We start from the raw sequence: 27,931 nt of genomic DNA on the forward strand, positions 1-27,931 counted from the left end.
GTCCCAACCGATAATTAACTGACCAATAAATACTTAGCAACATATTTTTTGTCCTTTACACTGCTAATGATTCATTTACTGAAGCTTTTTGTCTCACAAGTGCAGTTTAAAAACATGTAAATACTGTCAATGAGATATTTAGTATTTAATAGATGTGCATACTTTGCTCAATTATCAGCTGCCTTGAGGGCTCATCAGCACTATACAGAATAACTTTAACTGCAGCAGTGATTTTAGCGTGGATTTCACTGACAAGCATATTTTCTGTTTCTTTTTTTCAGGCCTGTAACCCCAAGCACCCAGACTATGACAAAACAGGTTCTATCTGTGTAAGTGAGAACATCAACAACACCCTGACCCGTTATCGTTGGCTTGTCAGCGCCCCGACAGGTTCGGACGGTGTCACCAGCCCAATGAGGGAAGCTGACTTTGATACCTTCTTTACCACGTCCAAGCTCATCACTCTTGATTCAGTCTACTTCCAGCCTGGTTCTAGGGTCCAGTGTGCCGCAAGGGCCGTGAACTCTAATGGAGATGAAGGTCTGGAGCTCAGTAGCCCCATAGTGTCCATCAGCATGGATGAGGGTGAGTGCAGCTAATTCTCTCTCATGGAAATGACTCGACACAATAAGCAGCTGCTGGCAATGTTTTCTTCTCCCACTGCAGTACTTGCCATACTTGCTCTGTCAGAAAACTGAAAGATAAAATAATTTTTTGTGGTGGATTTTTAGAGAAACTAAATGTTTGATGTTTGTTTGTCACGGTGTGTTTGCAGGAATGTGCCAGCCTCGTGTTGTAGGCACAGTGGGGGCTGAGCCTTTCTCTGCCAAGCTACGGTACACTGGAGCAGAAGACACAGACCACCCCAACCTCATCAAGCTAACTGTCACCATGCCTCACATTGATGGTACATAAGAACAGCAGAGTTTCACCAGTGAAAATATTACTTAACTAAATAAAATATCTCAAATCCAACAGGTTGTTGGTTTGACTCACCTCCTGAGCCGGGAAATCTCATCCCATGTAACTCATCAACCAAATTATTTTTATAAGAAGCTACATCAGTTAGTTTTTCCTTAATTGATAATCTTACACTCTTTCACTTCCACTTACTAACCGCTATGTATATATCCTCCCTCAGGTATGCTGCCTGTAGTGTCCACCCGATCCTTATCTAACTTCGAGCTCACGCTGAGCCCTGATGGTACTCGTGTTGGCAACCATCGCTGCTCCAATTTGTTGGACTATGCTGAAGTCAAGACTCGCTATGGCTTCCTCACTGAGGCCACCAAAAATCCAGAAGTGATTGGTGAGACGGCACCTTACCAATACAGCACTTCCCTCAGAGGATCCAGTACACTGCGATTCTACAGAAACCTCAACTTGGAGGCTTGTTTGTGGGAATTCACCAGCTACTATGACATGTCTGAGCTGCTCAGTGATTGTGGAGGCAACATCGGGACTGATGGACAGGTAAGGAGCCCCACCTTTGAGCTTCAGTTCACCTCTGACCCCTTTTGTCATCTCTAGACATAAGGTGCGGGGAGTCAGTTAATAAAGCTGCAGACCCCCTTGAGAGCAGGAATGTGGACTCAGCAGTTACTGATCTGCTTTGTCCTATAACAAGTCTTGCCCATTTTCATTACAAAATCCTCATGGATTTTCAATCCTAATTAATAATTTACAGGCATATGAAAACCTTGCTTTTCTACTTGGTTTTCCTTTAAAAATCCTTAAGTAAATACCAGCCTATAGAGGAGTTATCCATTATTGTCTGGAGACCCATGTCAACATCCGTAGTAATGACTAACCCGACACCCTGCTTCCTTTAACTCCCAGTAGGACCAGTTATTTGTCTTGTCAAAGTGGCAAGTCAATTACCAGCAGCCTCATAAAAATCTGTTGGTCTGTTTTTCCATGTGCACAATGTGCTCTTAGCAACAGCAGCTGTTATATGTGGAGCTGAAGAGGGAGATGTTTAAGCACTCACAGTCCTCTTGCACACATGCCTCAAAGCCTCGAACATTTGCATTCACCTTGGAAACCTACTGTTAGTTGAATTGCAGTTAATTAAGGTAGAGTGTTGATAAAGGAGGGCCGAAAGAGTACACGGGGCACATCATGGTGAAAACCTCCTCTATGCTCCCTACTGAGGATTATTAATTAAAGCCCTATAGCACTTGCAAATATATTTAGGCTCTGAACGTATATGAGTGTAGTGTATATTGGTTTCTTATTATAATAGGAATTTCTCATTTTACATGTCTTCAGGTTTATTTAATAGATAGATAGATAGCCTTTATTTTAGCAGGGGAAATTTCACTGGAAATTTCCAGTGGTGCTCTGCATATACACAACCAAGACAACCATTAACAAAAAGTGTAAAAAGTGTAAAATCAATAATCATGTACAAAGCATAAATCCAGCAAAAACACAAGAGAATTGACATACAAAATATAAAAAAACCCCCCAAAAAACAAAGAAAAATGCATTAAAATAAGCACATTAGATAGGGACAAAGCAGTCACAATTAAGAAAAACAAGAGTATTCATTATATACATTATATAAAACAACAACAAAGACATCACCCAGGTGATCTTTCACTCTCAACAAATGTTGCCTGTAGCCACATGATGTAAATGTCAATATGGCAGTAATAAACATGTCTTGACAAGAAAGCAGGCTGCTGCCGGGAATATTAATTCACCTCAGTCAGCAGTAATACCTTGAGGTGAGAAATTGATCATATACATACATTGCAATAAATGGTCATGACAGACTGTACTTCTTTATTGATTAGTAACCATATTGATCAGAGCTAACCCAATAATTAAAAAAGAAAAACAAGATGAATGATTTTGACCCTCTATCTATTTGGACAGTCTCAAAATCCTGACGAACACACATCTAGCAATAAAGACTCTATTTTTGTCTCTATTATCTTTCCATCATGAGGCAGAATGGTATACATTCAGCTCTTGCACTGTTCTGTATGTAGATTTTGTTGCTATGGTTACTCTGGAACAGAGCAAAAGACGGTATGTAGATGCTTAGACTCAGGCGTCACAGGTTCAGTTTCGGGATCATTAAGGCAGGATCAATGGAAAAAGAAACAGTCTTCGTTTGTTGGCACCCTGTGACCTGAGTGCATGTCTAAGTGGACAGACAGGCTTAGAGGAGACAACTCTGTGCAGGCCGGGGCCAGTGTCAGTGTGGGGCTTTGTGCCCAGCTTAACAGGACCACAGGAATCTATTAAGGCCCAGCAGGTTGTGTCAGAAGGCCATTCTGCAAATCATTTGCCTGAGCTCTCAGCACCCAGAGGCATAGGCACGTCTCCACATGTACACAGAGCCGGTGCAGGCAGGTACCTCTCACAGGTCAGAGGAAAGTGCAGATACCAGAGAGTGCTCCCTCTGAGGACTTTCACCACTTGGAATCCTTTGTGCATTTTAGGACATCTCTTTTACAGAAGAAATGTCTGGAGGAATGTCTGTAACACATGTAAATAAAAGCATTTTTTGCCTCTCATGTTGAGTGAAAACAGCAATACATCATGATTTGGACACATTTGATTTTCAAGTGAAGTTTGAAATATTTAGTTGAAAATATTTTTAAAAATCTCTACTTCATCCATAATAGGAGTGAAAGTGTTAAATCTAATAGCTGTACACCATCAAGCAAACATAAATGCCCACTTGAAGTTCTAGGCATTTCCCAGTAATGTGTGCTACAAGTTCCCTAATATATGCGCTGCCAAGTCCACTCAGTCTGTGGACTTGATGAAGCACTACAATATTCTGTACTGAACTTGCTTATATCAGCCATAATGGTAGAATATTGTTTTTTAATTTCAGAGGTGTTGTACATGCATTTTCAGGCTTGCTATTATTATAACAAAGCTGTTAAACTGTGAAGTAGAAATACATGTTTTTGCTCTGACACAGCATGTTGGTTTTCACTGCAGGTGTTGAATTTGGTCCAGTCCTATGTGACCCTACGAGTCCCACTTTATGTGTCCTATGTCTTCCACTCCCCTGTGGGAGCAGGGGGTTGGCAACACTTTGACCTGCAGTCAGAGCTGAGGCTCACATTTGTGTACGACACTGCCATCTTATGGAGGGACGGTATTGGTAGCCCACCAGAGGCAGAACTACAAGGTAAGACTTAACATTAGTCTGCAATACAAAATTGAGGATTACTTTAAACTGTGTTTATGTTAACTGAATGAAATATTGTAAATTAATTAAGTAGCCAATTTAAAGCTATCTGTGGCTGTTTTTTGCAGGTTCCCTGTACCCAACTAGCATGCGTATAAATGACCAGGGACGACTAGTAGTCAACTTCCGCACTGAGGCTCGATTCAGAGGCCTGTTTGTCTTTGCGCATCCAGGTATGTTACAATACACCGTAGAAGTGTAGTAGTTTCTGAATTTGATGTGGTATATAATGCTGCTTGATAGCACGTCATAATATTTTGCATGCAAGTTTAAATAACCAACAGTTCTGAAAAAAGAAAAAAAAAATTAGAAGAAATGAAGAGGAAAAAAAGCTTTGCATGTACTGTTATAAAACATGTTTCACTCAGCTTTTAGCTTTGGATAATTAATAATTTTACAAATGCTTTGTCTGATATTATTGGCCATATTGCATATTTAAAGCACATTTACAGTATTTTAGTATGCTGATTATACTGATACATATAATGTAATGTAATCAATGAAATTGTCATCAGCTTCAGCACTCACCTCCATGGTCATGTGTGCGGACCACCCTGGTTTGACCTTTAACCTTAGTCTTGTGAGGAATGAGCCAACCTACAACCAGCCCATCCAGCAGTGGACGTTTGTCTCTGATTTTGCTGTGAGGAAACGTTTTGTTCTCAAAAGAGCAGTTTAATTTTTTTTTTCTATTTTCTATACATAATTCTTACTGGACATGATTTTCCCTGTCAGGTGCGTGACTACTCTGGCACGTACACAGTGAAGCTGGTCCCCTGTACTTCTCCTCCCAGCCTGGAGTACACCATCCCTCCTGTCTGCAATCCCAGAGAGCCTCTTACCTTCGACCTGGATATCCGATTTCAGCAGGTGACGTCCACTCATTCAAAATAATATGAGGAAACTTTATTGATCCTCGTGGAGCAATTTAGTCTGCAAAAATAGGATCCATTAAGAAATGCAGTGTAAGCAACCAAATATGGGCCAAAAATAAGGAATGAAATGTAAAGTTAATACAAAATATAACAATAATATAAAATTTAACACTTGGTAGTGCTCTGCAACTATTTTAGCAATACAAATAGAAATTATTAAGTATTGATAATATATTGATTTATATTGACTACAACTGTGCATTTAAAACATTTGCTTTATGAGCACCATCTCATTTAGTCATTACTTCCTGTAAGTCACACCTCTTGGCTCCTATTCCCTCATATATTTTCATATTTGCATCTCTGCATTATCCCATCAGTTGAAACATTTAAGAGGAAGCTCACTCCTGCTTTCACTTCATCCAGTCAAGTACTCACTGCAACTCACTCCTCTCATTTACATAAACAGGAACAGATCTGTAATTAACATCCCCCCTTTTTAATCCATTTAGCTGCACCCAGCTCATGATCCTCGTGCCAACAAATAACCACCTCCAGCATCAACACAAAATCTAGAGTGATAATGGCAAAGCAGCCAAATGAATTAATTGTTTAGCCCATAAAATGTCAGAGAAAATTAGAAAAAAATGTATCATCATTCAAATGCATAAATATTACTAGAGTGAAGTATAAAACATATACAAGCCCCAGGTATTTAAATCATTAATATGATTATATAGAGAGAGTGGGATGTCGAGTATTGAAAAACAAGCAAAATTGTGAGTTTACCCCAATGAGGATTGTCTCAAAATATGCCATGTTAACACTGTAGAGTCTACAAATGTACTACAGATACACGGTATGTACTATACATAAATTGCAGTTGTGTGATGACTGGGCTCAATAAAGATTGTTTACCATGTGTCTGTATTATTAACCTTGCTTGGATTTGTCTGTCTGTCTGTTATGTGTTTCTAGGTTAGCGATCCCGTAGCTGCTGAGTTCAGTCTGAACACACAGATGATTTTACTTTCTAAACGGACGCTCTGGCTCTCAGATGGCTCTATGGGCTTTGGACAGGAGAGTGACACTGCCTTCTCACAGGGTAAAGCAGAATCATATGGTTATAAAATGAATGCTCTTGAATGTTTGTGGATTTGAAAAAACACAAAACAAGGATGGCTGTTAATGTGATATATATATGTATATAGCAGAAATGTTCCCCCGTTATTTTGTGACTCTAAAGGATAAAAATAAAATTAAAAGAAATAGGCCACTTTCATGTCTTATCTCATAAAACAAGCTACTTAAGAGAGCTTGAATTTCATTTCTCTAAACAGGATCTTGAAAGTCTTAGAAAAGTCCTTGAAGCTGCTGTCAAAGTGGGGTTACAAAGCTATTTTTGTGAAGACTGACAAAACAGATTTAGCTGAGGTTGTTGTTGTAGTCTAAACAAAATAAATTATTTGAGAGAACTGCATCAGTGGACATCAGTGGAGTTTTTCTGTAAGACTTTCCTCTAAACCATCAGGTTCATACACATGTGATGTGTTACATGTGTTTTGCTGTGATGAAAATTGTATTTCTCTTCCTTCAGGGGATTCAATCTACGGCCGAGTGATGGTGGATCCAGTGCAGAACTTGGGCGACTCTTTTATTTGTAATATAGAGAAAGTCTTCCTGTGTACTGGAGCTGATGGATACGTCCCCAAATACAACCCCAGCAACTTTGAATTTGGCTGTCTGGCTGATGCTCCATCTCTACTCTACAGATTCAAAATAATTGTAAGTGTAACAACAGTATATTTCTCATCATGTCACACATGCTTTGTGTCTATCCAAACCTAAATATTCCTCTCTACTTGATCTGTCCACATAAGGACAAGGCCCAGCCTGAGACCCAGGCCAAGTCGTTTGGAAATGTAGCTTTCAACGCCTTCCTGGCAGTGGATGACCCTGGTGCTTTAGCTCTAGTGAGACAACCTGGGTCAGATGGTTTCAGATTGGATTCCTCAGCTCTCTTCCAGGTCAGTTTATATGCCCAATACAAGAAACACATTCAGTAGACACTCTCACATGCTCCACATTCTCATATTTCACCAATCTGGGATGCATTCCAGAGTTATTTTCCAGTTATTTTGAGCTGGAATTTACATTTTTGTGTGCCAGTTTAACTGAGCCTGGCTTGTAACTCTCAGGAATCAGGTGTGAACTTGTGGCATCCTGCTGAGTAAAGGGCAAGTGGAAACGCAGGATGAAAATGTACTGTACTATAGATAAGTCACAGAAGGTGACATTAAAAGATGTTTTTTTCTATTGACATTTGACTCTATCTTATTAACAAGCCGAGAAAAAAATCAATGACCCAACACTTTCCGCATCCGTGCACATGGAAGTCTTATTGAAAGTGAACAATCCTGTCACCGTGGGGGCTGGCCTTTATATGGCCTCCGATGACAGGATCATATATATATATTCTGTATGACTCAGACTCTCCCCCTTTCATCAAGTACTGATTGCTTCTTCTGGTCAGTGAGTCTGAGTTTTCTTGGCTTGCTAAAATGTCAGTAACAGGATGTCAAGCCTGATGAGTATTTTCCAACAGCAGAAAACTTTCCTCCTTTCAAAATCCATGTAACTGCACTGGAGATATTTTATATGTTTGAGGTTACATTATATTGTTTATATTTCACCATTTTTACTGCAATACAGAAAAATAACACACCAAGCATTAAAATGGGTCCAAGAAGGGAAGTTACATTGATAGTGGTTTTTATTTCTAACAGAGTTTTATGGTTGATTTTCTTTTATCACTGAAATCTTATGGGTCAGCAAAAGAAAGTGGTGCTCTGCAGAAAGCTGCACCATAAAAATGACATGTAGGTATCATTTTTGAAACAATAACTGTTGCTTTTTTTAGGTGTCTGCAGGGAGAGAGTGGTACATTCACACTATCTACACTGTCCGTTCTCGGGACAACGCTAACCGGGGCATAGGGAAGCGAAGCCTGGAGTACCATGTGTTAAGCCAGCACACAAATGTGCTACCAAAGGGTCAAAATCGCTCCAGAAGATCTGCCAATGACGTGCCAGACGTCATAGAGGAGATCGGTGTGAACAACAACCGTGGCACCAACATCTTGCACATTGCGCTGGATCGGAGCAGCCAGCGGAGGACCAGCCCAGAGAGGGAGATCTTCACCAAAGGGATCATCCCCAGGGAGCTCAACCAGAAAGACAACAGTGATGACAGACTAGTGTTGATCATTGGTATCTTTGTCGGGCTGCTCCTCACGGTGCTCATCATCATTGTGGCCGTGTTGCTTGTTCGGTCCAAGCGGGAGAAAAAGGAGGTGCCCACAAGCTCCAGCAGCGCAGAGCCCATGATGACACAAGGCCTCAGTAACAGTGACAGCTCAGAGGTCTAACAAACAGACTGATGGTTGAGATTTTTAGTTAACATTTTTATTTTGCAAGTGCCTCACATTTAGATAAAAATTGAAGATTGTGTGTGAAGCGACACAAACTACAAGAGCTTTGATTCCATTCAGAAATCTACCTGAAATACTGCATCACTTCCATGGCCAGGGAGACATCTGGATACTAACTAGCAGACTGACTGTGTTAGTAGCTGTTTAAAGGCACTTGTCAAGTTGTCAGCACTCACTTATTGATTTGCTTTTGATGCCACTTAATCCAAAAAAGGTGTGATTACATTTCCAAAGGTGCTACAGGAAATGCCTCTTAACTTGAATGGCATTTGCTGTTTTACTGAGTAGGTCAAGAGAAGCTGGATATTTTGCATACTGTAGTAGTTGTCAACAACAGGCTTTGTATGTTTGATTTGCTGCGTCAAGACACTGTCCATAGTTTGGTCACACTGGCAAACCTGTCTGTTCTTATAGAGAATGATTTGTCCTTAGATTCAGTTTGTGCCTAAGAAATCATAGGATTTTGAGGTTTTATAATGTATGTTATGATTGTCCTGTGTGATCAATAAGAAATCCACTCAAATGAAAAAAGTATTTCAAACATTGTTTTCTTGTGCTCATGTTTTTGCATGCATTTATTTTTGTATTTTAAGATTGTTTGTAAAAAATGTCTAGATGCTGATTTGAATGGAATCGTGACAAGTGCGCCTAATCTACTGTATTTCCACCAGTTTGACTATGTATTTTACAGTATATCCCACGAAAAACAGTATTTATCAGTGCAGTAGGTTATTGTTATTGTTAAATGCCCCCTAATATTTGTTTTTTATGATTTCACAAACTTAAAATTGACACATGGCACTGACTCAAATAAGAGAAGTAACATCGTTACAGTCTGTAGTATTGAAGCCACTTTCAAGACAGCTGGTCTGCAATGTATGGTGTAGTATAATAATAGTTCCAGATCCACTATTTTCAGCAGTAACAATTTTTTTCCACTATTGACACAACTGGTTGGCTAGATTTCTAAATGTTGACTACTGTAGCTTAGTAGAGATAGATGGGACTTGAAATCCCTGTCACAGCAGGGCTACTGTATGTGTTGACTGTACTGTTTAATTTTATAAAACCTTGAAATATCTTCTAATAGGTTTATCAGATTTCATTTAAAGGGAAAGAAATGATTTACCCAAAATCATCGTCTTTATCGCCAGAGCTATTATCCCTGATTCATTAGCTTTAAATGCATTTATTTATTTTTCAATACTTGTTATTTAGTGTCGACACAAATCATATATCATTTAATCTCCCTTTTTAAATTTTGATTTGAGCCTATTTGTAAGATTTGTTTACTTTAATATATGTTACGCATATACTGTTTATGTGCCATGTTTGCATTAAAACAATGTGCATAAGATGAAACACCATACAAGCTTTCCATGTAACAGTGTTTTCTTGTTTTTTGTTTTTTTAAGATCCAGGCACCGGACTGCTATAACATCTGATTACCTCATACTACTGTATATCAGTAACACTAACTTTATAGTCACTACTCACTGTCATCAATGTTAGGTTTATTTGCAATTCTATGTTGAGGAAAAAAATTCTATGCAACCTGTGATACCATACCTTCATAAAATGTTTACCCCAAGTATGATTGTTTTTTTTAGTGCACAATTTGCTTGCTAATCTTGGTTTGACACTGCATCACTGTACTGTGGTTCTTTTACTCCACTCTAATGCTTTGAGTGCATTCTGAGCTTTTTTATGCACATGTATGTATGTATATACATATGTATTACCTATAAATATACCATTTGGATGTTTTGGGAATGGTTATTGTTCAAAAATGCATACTGTATGTGCTGTAAGTATTTGTAACATAGACCAGAAGCACAGCGTGGTCTGCAAATAAATAATTTTTCAAGAAAACATTATGAAATTTTATGTTTTTGGTTTTTTCCTATTAGCTTCTTAAATAGTTTGACTAATCATCCTCAAAGCAACAATTTTCAAAATGCAACTCTTCCTATATACAAAATTATAAATATACGTGTTGATCCAAGTGAGCATCAGTCCATTTTGCCAAAATGCAGAGTATAGGGACTATTTAGAAGAGAGAAGCAGAGTCATAGAGATGTTTAAACTTGCAGTACTCTACAAACTATTTTGAAGTTACTGCTCTATGTGGGCCCAGTATGCATACTTAACTCATCATTTCTTCATTACCACCATTCAGTGATTATGTGATAAATCTGCATGGACAACAGATCCAAATCCCTTCTGTGTAAATCAAGCATAATGAGTAGTCACATATTGCAAAACAACTCAGTAAACCATGTGCTTTTATTACCAGTGCATATTCATAGAGAAAACCAAATGTTTGTATTGTTGTGAGACAAACAGCGTAGGGTAAAATGCTTCGGACACATCTCTAAAAGGTGAGCCCTGTCTGGGCTTCTGTTTGGCAACAAGTCAAACAACAGATCAGGTGCATGAAAAACAGCAGCTTCCTGGTTGATTGAACTGGTGAAATCAGGTCATATCCTGTAGCCCAGACAATCTCCAAACTGGGGAAGATGAATGTCGATGTTTGGATGTTTAGCACAGTGCTGTGGGTAATGATGTCATACGAGGAAGCTGCCTTCTTCCTACACCTGGTCTCTTCTGCTGTGGCACCAGTTTTTCTTATGACGTTACACAGAATGAACACCAGGGGGAGCGCCGAGCAGCAACAGCTCTACTGGTACAGGAGTTTTTCCATGGGAGTCATGGCTTGATGCAGTGCAGGCAGAAACTCAGAAAGCTTACAACAGTATCATAGGCAAGTGTATTCTAAAGCATGTGTTTGCTGGCAAATGTCATCTAATAAATTATCATTTAATACCTTAGCAACTGTTTCCTATATGAAAACCCAAAAAGAAACACTTTAAAACAGAACTCATATTCCACCACATTAATTCCTATGAATGTGGATCAAGACTGCATTTGCACAAATTAACAATTTTCTCACCACACCCCAAAATTCTCCCTCAAAAGAAAGAAAGAATAAAAAGAAGCAATATTTGAAGTTGTTCTATTGACATGGTGATCTAATTTGGATGTATTTCCTGAGATATGTGTGTACTTCCTGTTTTATAACTGTCAGCACTTCCATAAAGTAAAGCTCTTTAATTGTAAAAGGCCAAACGAGTGTTGAGTCTATATCGTAGCCTAACATTAATACTGAACAGAAAGGCTTCAAATACATAACTTTTGAGGGTATTCCACTAAAATCAGAGATGGGTTCATAGCTTTGGAAAAGAGCTGCTCATGTGCACAAACACTGGTCATAATCCTCAGGATGTCGGGGTGGATCCTGAATTCTGTTTTAAGGTGAAATATTCCTTTAAGGAAACAGATAAAGTGTGAAGCTCCAAAGAAAAAAAGCACATCAATTTAGAAAAATAATTTGTAAATGCTGAGCTAGTGTATAAAATAAAATAAATTAGCTTTTTTTTTTCAATAGTTTTTTTTCCCTTTAAAACCACAGATATTAACAAAAATGAGTATGTGCTGCTTACATTAGCAATAAATATGACACTTTTCTTTTAAGCGTGTGCTGGGTAAGTTTCAAAAGCACACTTTTTAACAGCTGCCATACACATGTTTGAAATCCTGGAATCTTTGACTGCTGCTCTCTGAATAGCCGAAAGGCCGTGTGTTTCAAAATCATAGCACATACGTACGGAGTGATCTAATATACACAATATACATTTATGTATATACAGTACATACAGCAAATCAATGCACAGATGGTGGTGACATTTTTATGTAAGATGTCAGTTAATAAGAAATTTTACATTTAATTGCTGGAGAAGTGTAGCGCTGTTCATTTCACTGTAAGCATTAACTAGTTAATGAGAAAAGCAACCAATGGGTACACTGTGTTGTTGCCTAGGCATTAAGATAAAATAAAACTTCATGCAGTTGGACAAGTTATGGCTCATTAAATACTTCAATCTATCTACTACCCTGTCCGGTCTCACAGATGTAGTTTAATAATACCATCAATAGCGTACAACACACAAAAATGCTTTTGCACGTTCTGTCCATAGCTTTAAGTCCATTACTTGTCCCAAGGACGCTACATCACTCAACTTTAAAAACATCCTTCAATACACATCATAGGAAGGGTAAACTCAGATTCAGACACTTTAATTATATCTGGGAGATCAGCTGATGTGCACATCAAAAGGCTGTATTGGAAAGGTCATTGCACCCTGTGGAATACATTGGTTGTGTCGTTGTCAGTGCTTGCAGTGGTGAAGATGGCTGTTGCAGCTTTACTGCAGGTAGCGGTAGACCTTGAAACAGTGGTTCCCAGAGTCTGCCACTGCCACATGACCATCAGATGTGAGGGCCAGGCCCTGGGGACCGTAAAGGGGGTCCGCTGATGTGTTGATGTAGGACAGGAAGGACCCTGAGCTGTCGAAAACCTGGTTGGTAAAACAGCACAGTGAGACAAGTTAGATAAGTGAACAATATGATAACAAATGTGCTTTCTGCTATTAATGAGATGTAGTTTACTCAAGCTAACCTGGATCCGACTGTTACCCCAGTCAGCAACAATTATATTTCCATTGGCATCCACAGCCACGCCTGTTGGAGCATTGAACTGCCCATTCCCCTCTCCATGGGAGCCAAATTTATACAGGAACTCCCCATCTGCATTGTACACCTGCATGACAGATTTAAACAGGAAAACAATTAGGAGAATGACATTCAAATGTGACAAAACATACAAGTAAATGAAGAATGTGAAAACTGGGAAACAAAAATACTATTAAAACTTTGTTTAACACACAGTCAGACAGGCACAGTAGCAGCCATACCCTAACCACTTCATTTTGATATGTTACAAAACATAATCCACAAATGACCAGTCTCAGTGCTAATAGACTGTAAATGAACAAAGCAAACAAATAGGTGGAGAGATCTGCTGTAGCTTCGTCAGGTATATTAATCGAAATTTAGATGTTATAGATATGCATTTATTCACAATACTTGCAATGAATATTATGTATTCATATTGTTGAAATCACAGAAAGCAATTTGCTATCCTACAATGCATACTGGTATACCTACTACATACACACTACACATACTAGCACCGAGCCATACCTTGACTGAATGGTTATGGAAGTCTGTTACCACAATTTCATTTTTGTTATTTACGGCCACAAAGTGAGGACCTGGAAGCAGCAGAGGGGGCAGAGAGAGAAAAAGAGGAAAGATGAGTCATCTACTGCTTTACAACATACAAGAGGAAGTTCCACACTATTTTTGGACTTTGAAAACAAGACACATAGTGGTCACAAAGAGACTCGGAGAGTTGAAGTGAGAGAATACTTGACAGAGACGTGACAGAGCTTATGTTCCAACATGAAAAAAAGAACAAACATTTATTTTTGTTAGTTCACACTCACAGTGAATCCATTACTTACTGAAAACAGGGCCAGATTTACTAAGCTTTTGTTCCAGTGCAATGTTTGCACCACTTTTTTCTAAAAGAAAAGAAACGGTCCATGTGAGAAATGAAATAGAAAGAACGGGTGATAAACTGTCTGTGCAACAAACGAAGCCATATCAATGAGGGATTCCAGTAATGCAGGCAAATGCTATCAATTATTAATGAAGACAAGTATCACTTCTTTTGCATGCATTAGTGTACTTTGTGAATTTTGTTTCTGTTTTATATTATATGATGATCAGGTGTGTGTTTACAGTATGAGCCTTTAAATGCAAAATTAAATAAACATTACTAGTACGTTGATGTCTATAATACAACAATCTGCTATACATGTACACATTTGGTTAGACTCTAAAATAAAGGGTGTATAGAAACATGCTGATCACTAAATAAATGAGATTTGTACAAATGAACATTCCTGTAAAGTATGAAACATAAATAAAGTCTGTAAATCTGGCCCAACCACATGCTCTGACTTATGAAGCATCATTCGTTGCGCATCTCAGTCTGTTCCTGTGAGAAACATCATAAATTAAATATTCACAAGTACTTGGAATGAGAATCATACAGTACCTGCAAAGTGTCTGTCTGATGTTCCTCTGGCTCCAAACTTTGTCACCAGCTTCCCATTTGACTGGAAGATGAAGACACAACAGGCCTTGTTATCAACAGTGATGATATGTCCATTCTTATCCACAGCCACACCTTTGGGTCCCATCAGTCGTCCAGCACCGATTTTGTTCTGTGACAGATAGGAGAATTCGATCAGTAAATGGCACATTTTAAATTTGTGCAGCAAAAACATATATTTTTTTCCCAGCCCAGACCATTCACCTTGAATTTGCCATCTGAGGAGAAGATGCTAATCCATCTGTTGTCGTAGTCTGCCACAATAATGTCACCGTTCATGTCCACTGTGACCCCTGTGGGGCGCTGCAGCTGCCCTGGTGAACGACCTCTGACACCAAACCTCATCTTAAACTGGCCATCATTTGAGAATACCTGGAAAAGACAAAACCATATTAGTCTAAAGCCTAAACAATAAGATATTTGTTTAAATTTTTATTGCAGCACAAGAGACTGTGACTGACCTGTATACACTGGTTGTTGCTGTCTGCCACCACAATCCGGCCATTGCTGGAGGTGGAGATGCCTTGTAGGTTTGTGAATTCTCCTTTATCTCGCCCTCTTGTTCCTGTCATATCAATGATACATCAGGCTGCTTAAGAGCTATACATGTTTAAAAATAACGTACGGCTCAGTTCTTCTACTCGGGTTGACATATTGAAAATTTCAGCTTTTACTTTCGTGTTTTGACAGTTTTAACAGATAGAGAAAAGAGAGAAAACCATTTTGTGCCACAGAGGAGGTCTAAAATTGAATACTCTGCCTTATCAGGTACTCAGACTATTAAGAGATATGAGTGCGTGTGTGCTCAACATCTTACAGATCAGGCAGCAGTGACCATAATTAACATCAGAACTAGACAGTTATTCACCCACCCACTCTGTAGATCAGCTCATCCTCTATTGGGTTCTCCTTTTTCTTGGTGGTGCTGTACATACTGGAGGGCCTCCGCACAGCCTTCTGTCGAACATGACCTCCTCCTCCACTCGGGGACTTCACTCTTCTCTTCACATCATCTGGTGACTGCAGGACATCTGAAGGTTTGACAGCACGCAAACGGAACGGACTCCCCCTCACAGGCTGTTCATATAGCAGCAAAGAGAAGGTGAACTCTCCCTCCGAGCGAATGGTATATCCAACCTCATAGGTGCCGTTCTTGTTGTCTACCACCTCAGCCTCAGTGCACACTCCATCTGCAGAGACAATCTCTGCCCTCAGAGCAGCATTACCAGTCTTCACCAGTTCTCCCTCCTTATCTTTAGTAGTGACTGTGACGGTGGTGTGCTGGCCAACCAGTGTATGTCTCAGGCCTTCACCAGTGGCAACGCTTGTATGGCCCACAGCTCCTGTTGTGATCAGGACTCCCAGGTTTTGGATGGAGCGCCGTAGCCCATCCGTTTCTACCTGGCATTCCAGATGTCCATTCTCATGGGGATACTCAGGAAAGCTGTGACGCGCCAGGGCACTGACCCGCTCACCCATCTGTTTCTGGACCAACAGGACCTCAGTGGCGCTGCCATGGCTCAAGGCCTGCTCTGTGAAGTTGCAGCTGCTTTGAATGTTCTCTTTACCTTGAAGCAGAGAGGTCAGCTGGGCTTGAAGCACCTAGAAACACCCACAGATTAGAAGGCACAAAGTCAGTGGGGTTTCTACTAAAATGTGGAACATTACAGTAAATTTACAATCCCTCCCATTAAAAGAAAAAAAATCACAGGGACCTCTGACCTTCTGCTTGGTACTGCAGATGTTTTCCACCTCAGTAATAAGAGCATTCTTGCGTTGATGTAAGGCCTTCTCCAGCTCATCAAAAGTGTTACTGATTTCAGTCACTGCCCCATTTTTCCTCTCTGTAAGCTGCTTGGAGATCTCATTCACAAGCTCAATGGCAGCCGTCAGCTGAGGTAGTCTGCCACAGGAAGGAAAGATGAAGAATGCATTTTTCAAACTATATTTCACATACTTCCAAGATCTTCTAAATGCAATTACATCATTCATTATGGATGAAAGCGTACCTGTTGCGCACAGCGTCCAGCTGATTTTTCAGGGCTGTCTTATGCTGCTCCAGCACATCCCTCAGAGGAACTGTCACATGTTCCCTATGTTCTCCTTCTGTACACTCCAGACACATGGCTGTTTCACATGACTCGCAGTAGAACTCCATCACCTGCAGAGGGTGCAGTGGAGCGACAACTGAACATCTTATTTCTGTGGTTAAGTTTGCTCGTAAATTTGAAAATATATAAGAAAAGAATATTAAATATGTAGATGAAACACAGTGATGTAACAGTGCACAGTGTTGTCATGAGCCTGTGGGTGATTTCTCATAAATCTGACCTACTATGAAACACCTTCAGTCCTGTTGTTTTAACGTACCTTTCCCTCATGGTTGGGGCACGAAAGGGGCTGGCAAGCTGTGGCCGCACTGGCTGACTCAAGAACATTGCCGGCCTCAGGTCGGCTGCACTCTGGGTCCCGCTGTAACACTTCCATTAGGTTTGTGATGAAGAAGTTGTTCTGCAGGGCGGCCACACCCTTCTCTGGCAAGATAGAAGTCTGTCTGCATACTGGGCATGACAGTGTCAGAGACTGAGGAGGGATATAGTTCTGTAGGCATCTACAAAGAAACAACATTTATAAGAGATGGATTAGAAAAGGGATTGAGAGTGACATTTAGCACATCTTCCAGGGTCAACATAGTGTAAAAATGCAAATATTTATATACTTCCTCGGGAGAAAATAAGATTCTGGTGCTAACATTTTGTGCTGGTTACAACAGACAGCACCAAAATATTCAAATAACTGTACTATCTGTCCATGAGTGAACAAGCTGTGGAAATCAGTGCTTGCTGCCAACGGTCCTGTGACATAAAGAATGCAGTCTGCTTTCTTGTGGCCGAGCTCAAAGCTCAAACTGTTGGTGTCTTACATTACACAAAAAGCCACAATGATGAGAGAACTACTTGTGTAAGTGACGTGATTTTGGGCCATTACACATAATATAGAGTATTTCTTTAAATATCTCCTAATTGCACCCCGGTTAAAGAACTTGGTAAAGACAGATGGAATACAAGAAAATGTGCACTAAAGCATGTACTTTCTGTTCTCCACTGTGTCTAAATAAACCGTTAATACTAAAAGTATCATCATCTTAAATTCCAGTAAATCTTGGCCTAAAATAGACCTAAATTGTTAAAAGCTGTCTCATCTTTGAATTTTGCGTAAAAATGTTTTATGGCTCTTACTGGAATTTCATCTCTTATTTTTTCACTCTTTCATTCGTCTCCTATTGTTTTACTGTCTATCTTTCTACAGTCATATTAATCTTATTAGTTCGTTAGTCACCTGTAAAGCACTTGGAACTGCACCTATATGAAAGGTGCTGTACAAATAAAGTTAAATTGATAAAGAACTTACTTCTCACAGAAGGTGTGCAGGCAGGGCAGCACCTTGGGGTTGTGATAATGGTCGAGACAGATGCTGCAGACCAGGAACTGCTTGTCTATCTGCCTGACCACAGGGCTGGTGCTGCCGGTCTCACGCTTAGCCATAGTGACAGACATTCAAAGGGGGCACAGGGACCACTTAACCTGCACACACAGGGTGGAAGAAAAGGGAGAAGGGTCAAGAAAGGCTTGAGGAAGCATTCAAACAGTCTAAGGAGGGCGTATTCGCTTACTCACAGCATGAGCACAAGGAAGAAATGAGTCATAATGATCTTAGCATTCTGCTGGCATTTTATGTTTCTCCCTCCTTTATTAAATCTGTGTCAGTAGGATGAAACTATTTTTTCACAAACACCCACTTAGCCAGAGGTTGTTGACTTTATAAGTGAAAATCCTAATCAAGCTAATGCTGTGGAAGAAAAATGAATACATGTGATAAACACCTCAGGGCAGAACTCTCAGCCGAGGCAACAATGCAGTCTAAGAGCCAACATGCCTGTGTTTACAGGGGTATTAGAAGTGTAGGATATGTGTATATAAATATGCTGTAGACAAAAAATGCTTAAACGCATCTTGTGTAATATCCGGAAATGTTTTATGATACAGAATGTCCTCTGTTTTATTATTTAATATTAGTTGAATCCCAGATGAGTGGATGCCTTCTGGCTGTCCGCTCAGATGGCAGAATTGCTGTTACATGAAATTGTATCACTGGGTCAAGCACAGATTATCCCAGTGTGCCAATGACATGTTGTACATCTGTCATATTGTACATAAGCACGTAAAGGATTACATGAACTCCTAAAACACAGACACACTGCTTTGATGTGGTCGCTGAACACTGCTTACAAAGATAGCATCAATCTATATTTCATGTGACATTAGCAACATTTCAGTCATTGGTCTGCTTATGTGTTTAGCTTGTTTATAACAGTACTACTTAAATATATTTGTTTAATTCAGCTGTACTAAGTCTGACAACTAAGTACTAGTAGTAGTAATAGCAGTAGTAACTATTAAGACCTTTGTTTTTTCAGATTTTTTCCCAGATATCTTCTAAGATACCTTTGGTCAGGAACCTGGGACATTGCAGAGTGCACATCAGTAGCCACTGTAGTTTTCACTTCATTTCAGAAACTGCTCTTTGCTGTCACTGACCCCGTCTGACCTGCACCATCCTCTAATAACCTTAAGACTGGATTGTCTCCATCCATTTCAAATTAATGTCATCACAGATGGGTGGAATTTAGAAAGAAAGTACTGATATGAAAATTCAAGGAGTGATGTCTGACAAACTCTGCCATGAAAAGCACTGATATGTGGAATTAACAACTAGCAATTAATAACTAGCAATTAATTGTTTCAAACAAAAAGTGAATAAGATACACTTCCTGAACAAAGAACATAAGAATAAGGAGATATTTATATGAAAAGCTGAACTGTGCTGAATTTACATTTATAGCTTCAGATAGACCACAAAGGAAGGATATGCATGAAGTTAAAGTATAGGGGTAGTATAATCACTGGTATCCTGACAGAAGTAGAACTTGAAATATAGATTTCACAACCATCATGTTTGACTCGAGTCAACTGCAAACCAAAAACAAGTCTAAAAGCAAACACACATCTTATCTTTGGCCCCAAAGTCTTATAATCAGAATGTATCATCAGTAGATCATTGGTAACTGTAAAACATCATTGTTCAGTTACTGATGATGTGATAAATTTCAGGGTTTCATGTAGCTGAGAAAGGATTCCATCACACTAAAGCTTGATGACAGGGGATAAAGATGATGACACCCAAAGAAAATGTCACTTTTAGTCTTAATGTTGGATAACTGTAATTGTTAATATGAATATCAAAGTAAAGAGCCAAGGTCTATAGCTCAAATAAATCCTGAGAAAACACACACAGACCTCTCCTTAGAAAGCAAAATCAACTCACCCACCCCCTTTTCATGCGTCACAGCCCCATATCTGTATAACTCTTCAGCGTCGCCTCATCTTTCATCCACTGTTCCAACAACAAGGCTTGCATCTACACAACTCAGTCTGACCTAGGATGGAGCTAACTATCAGGCCTGCACACCACCCAGCACCAAGAACTAAAGCTTACCACTCTATCTTTCAGCTCTGAGCAGTGCCTTGACAAATATAGTTAGGCCATTTTTCTTTAAGACTAAGGAGAGGAAAGAGGAAGCTTAAAAACGCCACTCCCAGAATTCCTCCTAGTTCCTTCCCTTGACTCCCAGCTGGCTGAGTTCAGGCACCGCCACCTGTCTGTCTGTCTATGGGGAGATAGGGGGGGAAATTCACGGTGAGCTGGGTTGCCTGTCTCACATGAGCAAACAGGCCTCAGAAGCAGCTGTCCCTCTGCAACACAGAGCAGCGAGCTCTAACAATGGCATTCCAGCTCTGCTCACAACTCACCACCCCACATCTATTGTCCTCTCCTTTCTCCCCTCGCTCTCTCTACACCACATAAATGCACTCATAGCATCAGCAGCCCTGATCTCAGCCACAGACGTCTTGCAGATGGGGATTTTCTCAGGCACGCAGGCCCCATTGTTGGTCCTTGCCAAGTGATTATAAGGCCTACTGACTGAGGAGGTCTGCCGAGCCCTTTCACTGTCCACACAACCAACCCTTCCCCGACCCTCTCTGCAACCCCCCTCCCCTTGTCTCCCCTCGAAAGCCCTCCTTCCCCAGGCTGTCTTCCCTTCACATGGACTCTGAATTACAGCAGCTGAACAGTGACATCAGGAAGAAGCTCGAGGAGCCAAAGCCCTCAGACTCCTCCCCTCTCGGCTGGCTGGCTGCTGCCTTTAGGGCTGCAACAGTCCCCCTCCTCCCGCCTTCCCTTCCTTTCCTCACTGCCTGCCTGTTCCCTCAACAGCCCTCCTCGTCTCAGTTCCTCCCACTCACCTCACCACAGAAAGAGGATCTTTCTTTAAAAACAGTCTCTCCCTGACAGCAGCTCCGTTGCGCATGCACAAAGACAACATCAATGAACTCATTGCAGATGGTTTAACTATGCAACATTACAAACCTCTGTTGAAAAGCCATAAAGGGTTCAAGATGTATTAAAACCTTCTTAAGACTGACAAATCTAAAAATAACAAAGGTAATCCATGAGTTGAAATATTAAAAATAGCACTGACAGAAATATTAGACACTGACACTGACAGAGGAGTACAGACTAGAGCCCTAAATCTGCAGTATACTGTAATGTTTGAGGAAGCATGTGACTGGATATCCTCTTCAAGGCTTCGTCACAGGAACTGCATGATCAGCACTTCATACAGATGAGGTCAATTATCCCACTCAGTGCGCCACTGTGTTTTTCTTCTTTTTGTACTGTATCTGTCATGGTGGAACATGACGCCTGCAGAAATCCATAGAACCTGAATGTTGTTTGTAAATTCAACTTGGTTTTAAAGCATCCTTTGCCACTCTCACCCTGCATTACAGTTAAGTGGCTTACTGTCCTCCCGCAGGGTCAGGCCCCGTCTGCCATCTGGATTACTGTGTCTCCCAGACTCTGATGACACCATCATGCCCAGTTACCTCAAATCTGACTTAAAGCAAATGCCTCTCGTGCACGTAAACTTGACCTGACGCACTACACAAATGCTATTACCACTAATGTATCAGTGACAATCATTGCTTGTCAATAGACCGATTACAAAGCGGTATTGTTTCATGCTTGAGGTGAGTTTTTTGTGTGTTAAACATTTCTGCTGAAGCCAGGGACTAGACAGGTCTAATATGAAGAGTTTAATTGGATGAGCTCACATTCAGAGAGAACATTGCTCTCTGCTTAGATTTCATCTGGTAGATGAGGGCAGGTAGCCATGCCCTACTCTTCACCTCTCTAAAAAAGTGCTGCTTGTTTTTGTGCTTCTGAGTAGGGAGCTGCCATACTTTCCGCAAATCAGCACTTTAAGGCCTCTTTGTCCTCCATGTTACAGAAAATAATGACTCACCAGCTAGTCCGGTACATTTCATCACTTTGAAAAGTAAAATTAATTTGCCTTGTGACTAATGGATGGAATTAATGATGTTATCTTTGGTGGATGATAAAACACTCCACTTAAAATAACCCCCCTAAATTGTCAGACTGAATAAATTATTTACTTCTTTCACCCGCAATTTTTTTTTTGTGTATGAGAGCTATTATATAATATTCTGTGGGGAGACCCTACACAATATAACTTTTAAAATTAAGTCTTGAGGGCTTGGGCTTTTTTTTTTAAATTTTTACATTTGATAGAAAATAGATTCTGATATAAATGTTTGCAACAACATCTGTGGATTATATTCACTGACTGAGATATTGCTTCTAGCAATAAATGTTTCTACTGATTTTTATTTATTTGAGTTTATTTGCATTTTTCAATGCATTGAGGAATACACGTTAAATTCAATTAACCTCTGTTGTATTGGGTTGGTGGCAGAAGCCACAGTGTTGAATATCTTAAAAACTTGGCAAATGAAAATAAAATGATCAGCATGACCACCGGGACTGAATATGCTATTGCTAAAATCACTATCATGGTATTAATAAGGATATTTTCTGATATGCCAATATATCACAATAGTGAAAATGTGTGCACAATCACATCTAAAATAATGATGTCCAAAGCAATGAACTATTCCACAGTTCATATGTCTATTAAATTATACCAACAGCTTTATATATATTTTTTAAAAAAAACAACAACTAATTTTAGTGATTTTTTAATTGCTCAGAATCATTCATTTGGACAACAAACATGTGTAAAACAATTAGAACATGGTGAGACTTCATCTGTGATCCATTGAAAGCCTATAAATGAAAAAATATAAATGGGAAACTGACCATTTCAGTAGGCTGTAATTTGTAGATTGTTAATATCATTCCCCAGCCATGACTATTCAGGATTCCAGGATGTTTGCACTTCAAGAGCCATAAAAAGTATTTTTCCCTTCCCTTCCTCTTCCCCTGTTTGAGCAAGAGGCAAGCACCATATTCTTTCAATTGCTTCCAGCATTTTAAGTCTGCCTTTCAGTATTGTCTGTTTATTATGTGTCATACCTGTATTGAATTAAATGCACCATTATTTGGAATTCCTTTATTCTGTTACTTCCCAATGATACCTGCAGTATGTCACCACCACGGCAGAGAGGACCTCAGACTAAAAGACTTCAGGCTAAAGAGTTCTCCAACAGTTTATTTCAGCCGTCAGCTGTGTGCTGGACCGGTAAACTTGGGTGAGAGTCTCAGTGACCTGAAGAAGGAAGTACTGGCCCTCAATGATGTGCTGTTAAAATAGGCTCTAGTTTATGTTTCCATCAACATCTGTTGTGTGCTTGCGCATGTGTCACCGTTCAGTAATTGTTCCTCTGAACATTTCTGCCTGAGCAGAAGTAGCTGTAATCTTCTCAATAAACTCTCCATTATTGCTATATTTTGTAAGTTTTAAGGAAGTATGTAGAGTGTAATGAAGAAAGTGTTTGACTAAGACAGAAATAGAAAAAGGAGAAAACATTTAAACTATTTTCTGCATTACTGTGAATTTTGCTGTAAACAACTTTTTCACATTTTTTTTCAAAAGCATTTGGAATTTCTGTTATTTTCTGTTTGTTTCACAGGATAATAAATCAATAAACAAATTGTAAACTCGTGATTATTAAGACAATTTGCAACACAATGGAATCTAATTCAGACATGGCCCCATGACTGACCGATTGCATTGTCTCATTTGTATTTGCAATAACAATCCAAAGAGACATTGTTTAGAACAACAAAGCTGATGCAAACCAGAGAAAAAGACATCCAGAGAAATAAATCTCTGAAAGTACATTTCTGTGTTTTGGAGAATGTTAAGGGGCTGTTGTGGGGCCATCGAGGGGTGCCTTGGTCAGTGATGACTCATCAATCATTATTCATGCAACACAACCTCTGCTCCTCAAACTAACAAGCTCCCCTTACATTTCACTGCATCAAATGAAGGAATCTGTCTCAGTGCATCAGTCTCTGTCAGACCGGTAATTGCAGTGGACTTTGGGATTCACATAATGAACAATCCGTGGACATACTATAGAAGGCTTTTTAGAGCAATAAACTCAACATAAGATCTCTATTTGAACCACTGCTTTTTTATTTTATGTTAGTATTTATATTACATGCCTGCCTGACTTTCTGAGTCTGGGTGCATATATATTATATTTGGGGCATTGCATTATACAATACATGTCTAACTAACTAAAAATTGCTGGCCAAGTCTGTACAGTGGTAACACTGCCACATATAGAAATTGGGTCTCACTGTAAAATGTAATTAGTTACTTCACTGCAAAGATTAGTACTGTAGTTGTTTTTCATCTCCTTTTGTGTGCAGACATTAGATTGATAAGATCTGACAACTAATGAGAGGAGATGAGAGAAAGTGACCACATCATGTCAAGTACAGCAGTCAGCAGTGTTTTAATCAACACTGACACAAAAAGGCAGTCAGGAGTTATCTGTGTCTCTTCCTGTCAGCCCACTATCACAAAAGGCTGGCAGAAGACAATGCGGCACCCAGGCAGTGTGTCTGCAGGCATAACATGTACTGCAGATTTTATAAAAGGTCAATCAGTGCATGAGCACAGGGCCCTGACTGGGACCTTTTTCCACCTGCAGTTAGAGCTACAGGGTAACTGGTGTCTCATTGGGTGAATCAAATAGTCACATAACGTCTTGTACATGTTGCCCTCTGTAAATACACTGGCACTGTTTTGTTTTTTTGATGATTTGAATATCAGTGGTCACTAGTCGTTGTAACTTTTACACAAAAATGTAATCTCTTTACAACGTGACAAATGTATGTTTAGAATGTTTGATGTGACTTTGTCATGATCGTTTGATGGGCAACACAAATGTTAAAAAAATATTAAATGTACAGTATTAATGCTGAATTTTTTCTACGTATGCCTTTATAAAACATCTCTACCATAGTAGAGAGATAAAAAAAAAAGAAATGTTGTGTTCAGTCATCTTTAGGCTGTGACATGTTTGGCAGGGTAGATGTTAACCTTTAAAAATGGCTGAATTTTTTGTTTTCCTGGAAGCACTGCATCATCCGGGTTTAGTTTATCTCTACATACTGCTGAAACAATACAGTTCACTGAAAATAAGGATGACAGTTTTAAGTTCAGCCGCTGAAGTTTTAAATAAATAATCAACCCTGTAACTCTACATGTATTGATGGTGATGTGTTTTTTTTACTGGTTTAATTATTGATTTAAAGCTTAAACTGAGAAATATTGCTCTGCAGCCTTATAAAGTCTCATCTAATATTCATTATGCACATTATATCATGTCTGATGTGACTATGTTCATCTTCATGAGGATATGATACACTTATGAATGCCTTGTGTACATAACTTAAAGTAAAATGCCACCAACCAGTGAATGTGTTGACTTTAATGAAAATGGCCATGCCTGAACAAGTGGTTCAGGAAAATCCATCTTGAAATGGGGCAATGTACTGAGTCTAATAATTGGATTAGAGCAATCTCTCATGTAGACCTACAGTACATGCAGTATAATGAGCCGAATATAATCTATATAATAATGATTTATAATGGAAATAGAAAAATAGAAAACTGTAGAAGCTTCTACTGAATCACATGACTTTACATTACTTATCATTGTCCTTACTCCAGTATATTAACCAGGAGTAAAGTATTATAAGTCCAAATTAACTGTGGGGTATTTTTAATTGTGTGTAGCGTTATTCTTTACTTTCTCACAGGTCAATACCAAAGTTATTACACTGCAACATGGTTAAAATTAGGTCATATAGTTCAGCTAAGTCTTTATTTCCCAGCATGGGAAATTTCGTTTTCACTTGATGACAAGTAATAAAGGTCAGGAGGGAGGTGTACTGATCCAACACATGTGCTTTATTAAATTAGTTTAATGAGACAACAAATTCTAAATTTAAAAGATAAGCTAAATCATTTCAAAAGATATGCATGTAGAATTCAATCATATTTGGTTTGTACCATTTGATTTCCATCCACAGGTTAAGAAAATCTATTTATCAATCAGTCTATCTTCTCTTTTGCGAGAGAATTGATTTTGACATCAAATAGGGTCAAGCTAGATCTTCATTACTGCCACATGTCTGCCTTTGATCAAATTTGTATTCAATGGTTGTATCTAGTCACTCCTAGGCTATACCTCTGTTGCTGGCAGCCTACACTTTGTCATTAGTTCAAGATTTACCAAGATGTATGGAGACATTACAGAGTATATCAGTACAGCCAATATAGTATCTAGTTTATACCACAGTTCTTTCACACATGCTGCTGGCCTTGTCTACCAAAAGAACAGGCAACATAATCTCAAAGACTCCAAGCCCATGCATGTACAAATGATGCAACCCTGAAGCACAGAGTGACACATGTAACCCCTGCTAAGTATCTGCCCTCAGGCACAGCATCCAGGGCCGTCTGCAACCTTGCTGTGAACCATGGCAGGCAGGCAGCAGAGCAAAACCAGCCAAACATTTCCATCAGCTGCATTCATTTAACATGTGACTTCCGAGATAGTTTAACACAAAGATGAGCCATGCTTCAGAACAAAAGACTAATCAATAAAGAACCACTCAACCATCTGCTCATGGTCCAGGCCAGAGGTGTGAAAAATGATGCATTGGCTGTTGCTGTTGCTGCAGTACAATGCCACACAAGGAGTCACAGAGTGACATAAGCAAACAACACGATGATTCACATGTGGCTTTTCCCAGCAGCATACCCCATACAAATTCAGATCAGAAAACCAATGAAAGATCACTAATCCTCTAAACAAAAGAGCATGTATGCTTGATTATAGAGCCCAGCCCTCAGACTGCAGCAGAGATGCCCACCTGCTACAGAGCCGGCAGCCAGGGCCGCCTAAGAGCTAAAATGGAGAAGTGTGTGGGCTGGTTGAGGAAGCTATAAAGAATCAGAGCAGTAGAGTAGTGTTTTAGTGCAACAGTTGCTCTTAAACGTCCATAAAATAAAATGCTTTTACCTCATGTTTTTCAAGATAGATGAAGAAAAACAATAAAATATATCACAACAGAGATGACATCATGGTTAATTATACAGACCCTCTGTTATTTACCAGTGCACAGATGCTGGATGGGACGTAGTAATCAATTATTCATCTGCTCCCATCCCAGTCATTGTATTATTGAGGACTCAAGATAATGGCACAAACGAGACAAGAAAGCAGAAATACGATACAGAAAGGAGGGAACGAGTGAATGGTCAGATTGTACTCACATGAATTCCCAGCAGGAGGGAGTGGAGTGTCAGCATTGCAGGCCGTAGAGAAAGCTTCCCATTGTAAGTGTCCCAATCCTCTACAACAGAATCCACAGACTGGGCGACAGAAAGGAAAGGGCAGGGTCTGTCTGGGAGAAGAAGGGGACAGTAAGGAAGAGGCGAAGGGAAAGGAGGAGATTAGGGGAGTGCCTTACATGCAGCATTGGTCAGACGGCTGATGGGAGGAGTTAAAGAACCCAATAGCATATGGAGGGGGCAGGGAATATGCAAATGAGACAAAATCTCAGGAACTGACTGAGGGATACAGTCTGTCTGGTGCAAAGGGGTTTGGCTTCCTTAGATACCACCCAGTTCCCTTAAAAGGACAAAGGATAGAGTTTATTACCTTTGAGGTTTGAATTATTAGGGTGTTAAGAATTATTGGGGTGTAAAGACAAAAGGAATACACCCATGAATAAAACAAATGAGGCAAAGCCTGTAGTAGTTTAGTGATTCACAGATTCACTGCATGCTTCATGTC

The 27,931-nt window shown here is 39.6% G+C and overlaps 2 protein-coding genes across 3 annotated transcripts in view; one reads left to right on the top strand and one right to left on the bottom strand.

The window, feature by feature from the left end:
- Nucleotides 1-10,449, top strand: part of frem2b (FRAS1 related extracellular matrix 2b) — a 61,187-nt gene extending 50,738 nt beyond the window's left edge. Inside the window, exons 14-24 of the mRNA XM_067595194.1 lie at nt 282-585; nt 776-907; nt 1,142-1,473; nt 3,967-4,159; nt 4,288-4,392; nt 4,735-4,862; nt 4,955-5,089; nt 6,073-6,199; nt 6,692-6,879; nt 6,975-7,121; nt 8,015-10,449. Coding sequence (XP_067451295.1) covers nt 282-585; nt 776-907; nt 1,142-1,473; nt 3,967-4,159; nt 4,288-4,392; nt 4,735-4,862; nt 4,955-5,089; nt 6,073-6,199; nt 6,692-6,879; nt 6,975-7,121; nt 8,015-8,521 — 2,298 coding nt within the window. The 3' untranslated portion in view covers nt 8,522-10,449. The remainder of the gene's footprint in view (nt 1-281; nt 586-775; nt 908-1,141; nt 1,474-3,966; nt 4,160-4,287; nt 4,393-4,734; nt 4,863-4,954; nt 5,090-6,072; nt 6,200-6,691; nt 6,880-6,974; nt 7,122-8,014) is intronic.
- A 403-nt stretch (nt 10,450-10,852) lies between these two features.
- On the bottom strand, nt 10,853-27,557 carry LOC137186338 (tripartite motif-containing protein 3-like). 2 transcript variants are annotated; one of them, XM_067595195.1, is made up of 13 exons: nt 27,409-27,557; nt 18,078-18,250; nt 17,037-17,277; nt 16,676-16,827; nt 16,389-16,569; nt 15,539-16,268; nt 15,128-15,231; nt 14,871-15,038; nt 14,610-14,778; nt 14,011-14,070; nt 13,688-13,758; nt 13,104-13,244; nt 10,853-13,002 (listed from the first exon to the last, which is right to left on the bottom strand). In XM_067595195.1, exons 2-13 carry the CDS (start codon nt 18,221-18,223, stop codon nt 12,850-12,852), a joined length of 2,316 nt encoding a protein of 771 aa, XP_067451296.1. In that variant the 5' UTR covers nt 18,224-18,250; nt 27,409-27,557; the 3' UTR covers nt 10,853-12,849. The 2 variants fall into 2 exon arrangements, with proteins under 2 accessions (XP_067451296.1, XP_067451297.1); XM_067595196.1 differs by lacking the exon at nt 27,409-27,557 and adding an exon at nt 20,052-20,291.
- Nucleotides 27,558-27,931: the final 374 nt, after the last annotated feature.

This window comes from Thunnus thynnus, chromosome 7 (assembly GCF_963924715.1).
Source record: "Thunnus thynnus chromosome 7, fThuThy2.1, whole genome shotgun sequence".
Classification (NCBI taxonomy): Eukaryota; Metazoa; Chordata; class Actinopteri; order Scombriformes; family Scombridae; genus Thunnus; species Thunnus thynnus.